Consider the following 9,798-nt stretch of genomic DNA (forward strand, 5'->3'; position numbering starts at 1 on the left):
ACAAAAGGGGGGATAAGGGGGGACAGGAGGGAGTCAACAGGGGTGGAAAGGGGGGAAAAGGGGGTAGAAATGGGGGGCAGGAGGAGAAAGGGGGAACATGGGGGCAAAAGGAGTTGTGAGGGGGGCAGAAGGGGTGGAAAGGGGACAAAGGGGGGGGCAAAAAGGGGGTGGAAAGGGGCGAAGGGGGGGCAGGAGGGGGTAGAAATGGGGGGCAGGGGGAGAAAGGGGGAACATGGGGGGCAAAAGGAATTGTGAGGAGGGCAGAAGGGGGAGCAAAGGGGGTGTAATGGGGGGAAAGGGGGGGCAGGGGGCAAGAGGCAGAACAAGGGGGGCAAAAGGGGGGACAGGAGGAGGTCAAAAGGGGTGGAAAGGGGGGAAAAGGGGGGGCAAAAGGGGTGGAAAGGGGCAAAGGGGGGGCAGGAGGGGGTAGAAATGGGGGGCAGGGGGAGAAAGGGGGAACATGGGGGGCAAAAGGAATTGTGAGGAGGGCAGAAGGGGGAGCAAAGGGGGTGGAATGGGGGGAAAAGGGGGGCAGGGGGCAAAAGGCAGAACAAGGGGGGCAAAAGGGGGGGCAGAAGGGGGTAGAAATGGGGGGCAGGGGGAGAAAGGGGGAACATGAGGGGCAAAAGGAGCTGTAAGGGGGGGCAGAAGGGGGGCAAAAGGGTTGGAAAGAAGGAAAAAGGGGGGCAAAAGGAGTTGTAAGGAGGGTAGAAGGGGGTGGAAAGGGGGGCAGGGGGCAAAAGGGGGAATGTGGGGGGCACGGGGGGGCACAAGGAGATGTAAGGGGGGCAGGAGGGGGGGAAAAAGGGGGGAAAAGGGGGGCAAAAGGAGTTGTGGGGGGCAGAAAGGGGCAAAAGGAGTTATAAGGGGGGGCAAAAGGGGGGCACAAAGGGGTTGAGTGAGGACAAAGGGGGCAGAAGGGGTTAAGGGGGGGCAGAAGGGGTTAAGGGGGGCAAAACCCCCCCCAAAGTGACCCCACAGAGATCTCTTTAGAAAACCACAAAGCCTTTAATAACCCATTGGGAGGATTATTCTTATTTTTTTTTGGGGTGATTTTTCTCTCCATTTTTTTTTTTGGTGCTTTTTTTTTACCATAATTTAAATAACTTAAAGCAAAAAGGGGGGGGAGAGAACTGCCCCCCCCCCTTAAACGCCCCCTCTTCCGTGAACCCCAACTCCTCCAGACCCCCCCCAAACACTTTAATCAAGGGGGAGACACACTGGGATCGCTTATTCCTCCCAAAATTGGGTCCTGCGTGTATGGGGGGGACCCCAAAAATGGGGAGATTTGCCCCCCCCATCCCCCTACCGCCCCCCTAATGTTTTGGGGTTCCCCCTAAAGCCTTCGCAGCGCTCGTTTCTTATCGTTTTTTTTCTTGCCGGGATTTTTCTTCTCGCCCGCGTGTTTTTTGGGGCTCGGCCCATCGGGGGGGTGGGGGGGTCCTGGGGGGGCAGCGGCGGCAACGGCAGCAGCAGCTCCGGGAGGATCAGGGGGGGCTTTAGGGGGTCCCCGAGCGTGGATTTCAGTCAGGAGTCGAGCGCGAGCCGCGTAGCCCTCGTAATCCTCCAACAGCAGCCGTCCCGCCTCCTCGTTCAGAGCCGATTCGGGGTTCGGGTGGATCAGGAGGCACTTGATCGTCTTGGGGTTTATTTTTTTGGGGGGGTGGGGGGAAGAAATGGGGGGGTCAGAAGGGGCTCAGGGACCCCCAATTGCCCCTCACTCCCTATATCCTCCACTGGGAGCAAAGTGTCTCCCTGTAGCCCCTTTTCTCCCGCTCCTCCCCCCCTTACAACTCCTTTTGACCCCATGTTCCCCCTTTACCCCCCTTACAACTCCTTTTGCCCCCCGCTTTTGCTCCTCTTCCCCCTTTAATACCCCCTTTTAGCCTCCCTTACAAAACTCCTTATTGCCCCCTCCCACTTCCGGACTCGCTCTCCCATGATGCCTCGCGGCAGCAGAGCACAGCATCAGGCAGGGCGAGAGCGCGCGGGGCATCATGGGAATTGTAGTTCTCCCCATCCTCCCACTGCCCCTACGCCCCTCATCACTACGGATCATCGCAGGGGACATAAATAATGGGGGGCGTGTGTGTGTGTCCTCAAAACTCAGGGACCCCCCCCCCCCCAGACCCCCAAATTCCTCCCTAGGACCCCCAAATCCCCATCCAGGACACCTAAATTCCCCCCCAGGAAACCAAAATTACCCCTCAGAACCCCCAAATCCCCATCTAGGACACCTAAATTCCCCCCCCGGACCCCCAAATACCACCCCAGGACCCCCAAATGCCCCCCAGGACACCAAATTCCCCCCCCAGACCCCAACATTACTCTCCAGGACATTAAAATTACCCCCCACAACCCCGAAATCCCCATCCAGGACACCTAAATTCCCCCCCAGGACCCCCAAATTCCCCCCAGAACCCCCAAATCCCCATCTAGGACATCTAAATTCCCCCCCAGGAAACCAAAATTACCCCTCAGAACCCCCAAATCCCCATCTAAGACACCTAAATTTTCCCCTAGGACCCCCAAATTCCCCCCAGGACCCCCAAATCCCCATCTAGGACATCTAAATTCCCCCCCCAGGACCCCCAAATACCCCCCAGGACCCCCAAATTCCTCGCCAGGACACCTAAATTACTTCCCAGGACGCCCAAATTCCCCCCAGAACCCCCAAATCCCCCCCCAGGACACCTAAATTCCTCCCTAGGACCCCCAAATCCTCCCCAGAACCCCCAAATCTCCCCCCGGACCCCCAAATTCCCCTCCAGGACCCCCAAATTCCTCACCAGGACACCTAAATTACTTCCCAGGACGCCCAATTTCCCCCCAGAACCCCCAAATCCCCCCCCAGGACACCTAAATTCCTCCCTAGGACCCCCAAATTCCCCCCCCGGACCCCCAAATTCCCCTCCAGGACCCCCAAATTCCTCGCCAGGACCCCCAAATTACTTCCCAGGACGCCCAAGTTCCCCCCAGAACCTCCAAATCCCGCCCCAGGACACCTAAATTCCCCCCTAGGACCCCCAAATTCCCCTTCAGGACCCATAGATTCCTCGCCAGGACCCCCAAATCCCCCCCAGGACCCCCCAAATCCCCCCCAGGACCCCCAAATCCCCCCCTCACCAGCAGGACGTGCCGCAGTCCCAGTTCCGCGCGCCAATCCCGTTTGAGAACGTTCACACAGATTTCCCCACCGGGTCCCACGTTGGGGTGAAAGATTTTGGTGAGGAAAAAACCTTTTGGGGGGGCAGCTGGAAATTCCTTTCCCAACACCAACTTCATCCGGAAAATCCCCCCCGCATATGGGGTACCCTCTGTAAGGTTGGGGGGGGACACCCCCAAATGAAAAAAAAAAGAGAAGAGAAGGAGGTGAGGGGGGAAATGGGAAAAAGGGGGGACAGGAGGGATTTGGGGGGCAAGAGGGATTGGGGGGGACAGGGGATTGGGGGACAAGAGGGATTTGGGGGGGCAAGAGGGATTTGGGGGGGCAAGAGGGATTTGGGGTGCAAGGGATTGGGGGGCAAGAGGGATTTTGGGGAGCAAGAGGGATTTGGAAGGGAAGAGGGATTTGGGGGGAGCAAGAGAGATTTGGGGGGAGCAAGAGAGATTTGGGGGAGAAGAGGGATTTGGGGGAGAAGAGGGATTTGGGGGAGAAGAGGGATTGGGGGGAGAAGAGGGATTGGGGGACAAAAGAGATTTGGGGGGCAAAAGGTATTTTGGGGGCAAGAGGGATTTGGGGGGCAAGAGATTTGGGGGGTAAGGGATTGGGGGACAAAAGAGATTTGGGGGACAAAAGAGATTTGGAGGAGAAGAGGGATTTGGGGTGCAAGGGATTGGGGGGCAAGAGGGATTTGGTGAGCAACAAGGGATTGGGGAGCAAGAAATTTGGGGGGCAAGAGAGATTTGGGGTGCGAGGGATTGGGGGCAAGAGGGATTTGGGGGAGCAAGAGGGATTTGGGGGTAAGAGGGATTTGGGGGGCAAGAGGGATTTGGGGGGCAAGAGGGATTTGGGGGGCAATGGATTGGGATTGGGGGGCAAGAGGGATTTGGGGGAGCAAGAGGGATTTGGGGGTAAGAGGGATTTGGGGGAGCAAGTGGGATTCGGGGGGAGCAAGAGAGATTTGGGGGGCAAGAGGGATTTGGAGGGGAAGAGGGATTTGGAAGGGAAGAGGGATTTGGGGGAACAAGAGAGATTTGGGGGGCAAGAGGGATTTGGAGTAGAAGAGGGATTTGGGGTGCAAGGGATTGGGGGCAAGAGGGATTTTGGGGAGCAAGAGAGATTTGGAGGGGAAGAGGGATTTGGGGTGCAAGAGGAATTTGGAGGGGAAGAGGGATTTGGGGGTGTGGGGCGATTTGGGGATACAGGAGGGAACTGGGGGTTACAGGAGGGATTTGGGGGTCACAGGAGGGAACTGGGGGTCACGGGAGGGAACTGGGGGGCACGGGAGGGAACTGGGGGGCACGGGAGGGATTTGGGGGTGCGGGAGGGATTTGGGGGTCACGGGAGGGATTTGGGGGGTGTGAGAGGGAACCGGGGGGCACGGGAGGGATTTTGGGGTCACGGGAGGGAACTGGGGGGCACGAGAGGGATTTTGGGGTGTGGGAGGGATCTGGGAGGCACGGGAGGGATTTGGGGGTCACGGGAGGGAACTGGGGGTCACGAGAGGGAACTGGGGGTCACGAGAGGGATTTGGGGTCATGGGAGGGAATTGGGGGGCACAGGAGGGATTTGGGGGTCACGGGAGGGATTTGGGGGTACAGGAGGGATTTGGGGGGGCCCTACCGGGTCCCTCGATGGCAACTTGGACGTCGGTGACATCCTCCTCGTTAGGGAAGAGCTTAATTCCCGCGGGGGGGTCAGCGCTGAGCGTCGCCAATTCCCGGTAAACGAGGCGCAGGATGTGGGGGGGCAAGTTCTCCACGTTTGAATTCTGGGGGGGGGGGAAAGCAAAAATTGGGGGGTCAGGGGGTACCCATAAAAATAGCCCCATAGGGAAAGCAGAGCGCCCCCCCCCCCCAAAAAAAAGAATCCCTGGGGGAGGGGGGAAAAGGGAGGGAGTTATGCCCCAAAAATCCCCATGGACCCCCCCCTCAAACTGAAGAACACCCCCAAATCGCCACAGAACCCCCCAAATCCACACGCACACCCCCAAATACAAGAACACCCTCAAATCCCCCCAAACTCAACCCCCCCATCCCCACAGACCCCCCACAAAGACAAGAACCCCCCCCAAATCCCCACAGATCACCCCCAAATCAAAGAACTCCCTCAAACCCCCACAAATCCTAGAACCCCCTCTCCAAACCCCCCCAGTTCCCCCCAAACCCCCACAGACCCCCCCAAATCCCCACAGACCCCCAAAACCCAAGAACCCCCCCAAACGCAAGACCCCCCAAAACCCCACAGACCACACCCCAAACCAAAGAACCCCCTCAACCCCCCCAAATCCAAGAACCCCCCCAAACACAAGAACCCCCCCAAATCCCCACACACCCCCAAAACTCAAGAACCCCCCAAACCACCCCCCAAACCCAAGAACCCCCCCAAAACCCCACAGACCCCCCCAAATCAAAGAACTCCCTCAAACCCCCCCAAATCCAAGAACACCCCCAAAAACAAGAACCCTCTCCAAACCCCCACAGTCCCCCCAAACCATCCCCCCAAACACAAGAACCCCCCCAAAACCCCACAGACCACCCCCCAAATCAAAGAACTCCCTCAAACCCCCCCAAATCCAAGAACACCCCCAAAAACAAGAACCCTCTCCAAACCCCCACAGCCCCCCCCAAACCCCCAAAACCCAAGAACCCCCCCAAACGCAAGACCCCCCAAAACCCCACAGACCACACCCCAAACCATAGAAGCCCCTCAAATCCCCCCCAAATCCAAGAACCCCCCCAAACCCCCACAGACCACCCCCCAAACCATAGAAGCCCCTCAAATCCCCCCCAAATCCAAGAACCCCCCCAAACACAAGAACTCTCTCCAAACCCCCACAGTCCCCCCCAAACCCAAGAACCCCCCCAAACCACCCCCCCAAACGCAAGAACCCCCACAAAACCCCACAGACCCCCCCCCAAACCCTCACAGACCCCCAAAATCCCACAGACCCCCCCCCCCAAATGTTACATGGAGGGAATCACAGCACTGTCCCCCCCCCCCCGAACACCCCAAATCCAATAGACACCAAATCGCCCCCCCCAATTTTTGACCCCCCTTCTCCTCCCTCTATGGCTATTAGGGGGCAACACCCCAATATTTCACCTTCAAGACCCCCTTCCTGGGGGAGGGACACCCACAATTTTTCTCCCCCCCCCCCAATACTCACCTGCCAAGCGGCACCGCGGGGCTCCTGGGGGGGGAAAGAAGATTGGGGTGAACACAGGGCCAAGAGGGGACCCCAAAACAGACTTATTGTGTGTGTGTGTCCCCCAAAATCACTCCCAACCCCACGGGATCCCCCCCAAATCCATCCATGGCCCCCAATTCTCCCCACTGGACCCCAATTCCCCCCCAGAGCCCCCCAGTTCACCTCCACTGCTCCCCAGTTCCCCCCCACTGGACCCCCATTGCCCCCCAATTCCCCCCCTTCGGCTCCATCTCCCCCCTCCATTGCCCCCAATTGCCCCTCACTGCCCCCCAATCCCCCCCATTGGACCCCAATTGCCCCCCAGTTCCCCCCCCCCCCGGCTCCATCTCCCCCTCCATTGCCCCCAATACCCCTCCCACTGCCCCCCAGTTCCCCCCACTGGACCCCAATTATCCCCATTGGACCCCAACTGCTCCCTACTAACCCCGAATTCCCCCCCCCGGCCCCCAATTCCCTCCCACAGCCCCCCCAGTTCCCCCCCCTCGGCCCCATCTCCCCCTCCATTGCCCCCAATTCCCCTCCACTGCCCCCCAGTTCCCCCCATTGGACCCCAATTATCCCCATTGGACCCCAATTGCTCCCTACTAACCCCGAATTCCCCCCCTCCATTGCCCCCAATTCCTCCCCACTGCCCCCCAATTCCCCCCATTGGACCCCAATTGCCCCCCAACTCCCCCCCATTGGACCCTAATTCCTCCCCATTGGACCCCAATTGCCCCCTACTAACCCCGATTTCCCCCCCTCTGGCCCCCAATTCCTCCCCACTGCTCTCCAGTTCCCCCCCCTCGGCTCCATCTCCCCCAATTCCCCCCCACTGCCCCCCAGTTCCCCCCATTGGACCCCAATTGCCCCCCAATTTCCCCCCCAACGGGCCCCAACTGCCCCCCACTGGACCCCAACTGCCCCCTACTAACCCCGAATTCCCCCCCTCTGGCCCCCAATTCCCCCCCACTGCCCCCCAGTTCCCCCCATTGGACCCCAACTGCCCCCCACTGGACCCCAACTGCCCCCTACTAACCCCGAATTCCCCCCTTCTGGCCCCCAATTCCTCCCCACAGCCCCCCAGTTCCCCCCATTGGACCCCAACTGCCCCCCAATTTCCCCCCAACGGGCCCCAACTGCCACCCACTGGACCCCAACTGCCCCCTACTAACCCCGAATTCCCCCCCTCTGGCCCCCAATTCCCCCCCCTCGGCCCCATCTCCCCCTCCATGGCCCCCAAATCCCCCCACTGCCCCCCAATTCCCGCCCATTGGACCCCATTTATCCCCCAATTACCCCCACTGGACCCCAACTGCCCCCCACTAACCCCGAATTCCCCCCCTCTGGCCCCCTATTCCCCCCCAGTTCCACCCCCCGGCCCAATTCCCCCCCAGGTTCCCCCCCTCGGCCCCATCCCCCCCTCCAAGGCCCCCAATTCCCCCCCCCGGCACTCACCATGGCGCCGGGCCCAGACCGGAGCCGCTTCCCCCCGCCTAAGCGGGGCTGCACGAGGGGTCCCGAAGGAGGCCCCGAGGGACGGGGGGCGGCCGGGCCCCCCTCCCTTTGCCCCGGCCGGTCCCGCGCTGCGCGGAGCGCCCTCCTCCGCTTCCTCCTCCTCCGCCGCCGCCGCGCTCGGCCCCACGGCCTCCTCTCGCCTTCCCTTTATCACCTCGCTGGCCACGCCCACCTGCGCCCGACAGCCAATGGAAGAGCGCGCGGTGAGGATGGGCGGGAAAACAGACCAATAGAAAGCGAGGAAAAGGGGGAGAGGAGAGCGCCGATTGGCGCGTTCGGAAAGCGGAAGCGGAGGGGAGGGGAGGGGGCGCTGTTTGCGGCGCAACGGTCAGAGGAAGGGGCGGGGCCTAAGGTTTGAAAGGAGGATTGGCGGGCGCGGAGACCAATGGAAGGCGAGGGAGGGGGCGGGACTTCCGGTTAAAGGCGGAAGGCGGAGCTAAAGGGGATTGGCAGTTCCAGAAGCCAATCAGGGAACCCCAAAGAGTCCCCCAAGAACCACAGGGACCCCCCCATGCAACCCCAAAACCAAAGGACCCCCCCAACCCTCCTCTGACCCCCCCAAAGGCCCCCCCAGGGACCCTCCCATGCACCCCCTAAAACCAAAGGACACCCCCAACCCCCTTCTGACCCCCAAAGCCCCCCCCAGGGACCCCCCCATGCACCCCCTAAAACCAAAGGACACCCCCAACCCCCTTCTGACCCCCCAAAGTCCCCCCCAGGGACCCCCCCATGCACCCCTAAACCCAAAGGACACCCCCAACCCCCTTCTGACCCCCCAAAGTCCCCCCCAGGGACCCCCCCATGCACCCCCAAAAGCAAAGGACCCCCCCAAATCCCCTCTGACCCCCCAAAGCCCCCCCAGGGACCCCCCCCATGCACCCCCAAAAGCAAAGGACCCCCCCAAATCCCCTCTGACCCCCCAAAGCCCCCCCAGGGACCCCCCCCATGCATCCCCAAAAGCAAAGGACCCCCCAACCCCTCTCTGACCCCCCAAAGCCCCCCCCGAGGACCCCCCCATGCACCCCCAAAAGCAAAGGACCCCCCTAATCCCCCTCTGACCCCCCAACCCCCCCCCCAAACCCATAAGACACCCCCAAATCCTCCACCAACCCCATGGGACCCCCCCAAAACCCATAAGACCCCCCCAAATTCCCCTCCAGCCCCATAAGATCCTCCCAAATCCCCCCTTGACCTCCATGGGACCCCCCCAAATCCCCCCTCCAGCCCCATAAGACCCCCCCAAATCCCTCCCGAGCCCCATGGGACCCCCCCAAAACCCATAAGACCCCCCCAAATCCCTCCCCAACCCCATGGGACCCCCCCAAAACCCATAAGACCCCCCCAAATTCTCCCCCAGCCCCATAAGACCCTCCCAAATCCCCCCCCAACCCCATGGGACCCCCCCCAAAACCCATAAGACCCCCCAAAATCCCCCCTCCAGCCCCATAAGACCCCCCCATACCCCTCCCAAACCCCCCTCCAAACCCATAAGACCCCCCCAAATCCCCCTTTCACCTCCATGGGACCCCCCCCAAACCCATCGGACCCCCCAAATCCCGGTGGGACACACACAGAGGATCCATCACTTTATTCCCCCCCCCCTCCAGTTTGGGGTCTTTTTTGCTTCAAACAGGGCTGAACCCCCCCCCCCCCCCCCCAACCCCCCCCCTTTTTTTTCCCTCGGGGGGGGGGGGGCCGGGGCGGGGTGGGGGAGGGGCTGTAAGGCACGTGGGCGGGGGGCGGGGCGAGGTCACGTGAGGGGGTGGGGCAACGAGGGAGCCCCTCCCCCACTCTATGGCTTTGAAGTTGGGGGTGGGGGTGGGGGAGGGGCTGTGACATCATAAGAGGGGGAATTACGTCATCAGAAGGACCGTGACGTCATCGCCAGGGGCGTGACGTCACAGCTGAGGGCGTGACATCATCGTTA

At 61.2% G+C, this 9,798-nt stretch overlaps 1 protein-coding gene across 1 annotated transcript; it reads right to left on the reverse strand.

Moving 5' to 3' along the window:
- Positions 1–1,321: 1,321 nt before the first annotated feature.
- On the reverse strand, positions 1,322–8,013 carry UBE2S (ubiquitin conjugating enzyme E2 S). Its single transcript, XM_054052395.1, has 5 exons — positions 7,812–8,013; positions 6,333–6,356; positions 4,787–4,934; positions 3,127–3,317; positions 1,322–1,639 (listed from the first exon to the last, which is right to left on the reverse strand). Exons 1-5 carry the CDS (start codon positions 7,812–7,814, stop codon positions 1,337–1,339), a joined length of 669 nt encoding a protein of 222 aa, XP_053908370.1. The 5' UTR covers positions 7,815–8,013; the 3' UTR covers positions 1,322–1,336.
- Between the last annotated feature and the right edge of the window lie 1,785 nt (positions 8,014–9,798).

This window comes from Cuculus canorus, chromosome 33, assembly GCF_017976375.1.
Source record: "Cuculus canorus isolate bCucCan1 chromosome 33, bCucCan1.pri, whole genome shotgun sequence".
Classification (NCBI taxonomy): domain Eukaryota; kingdom Metazoa; phylum Chordata; class Aves; order Cuculiformes; family Cuculidae; genus Cuculus; species Cuculus canorus.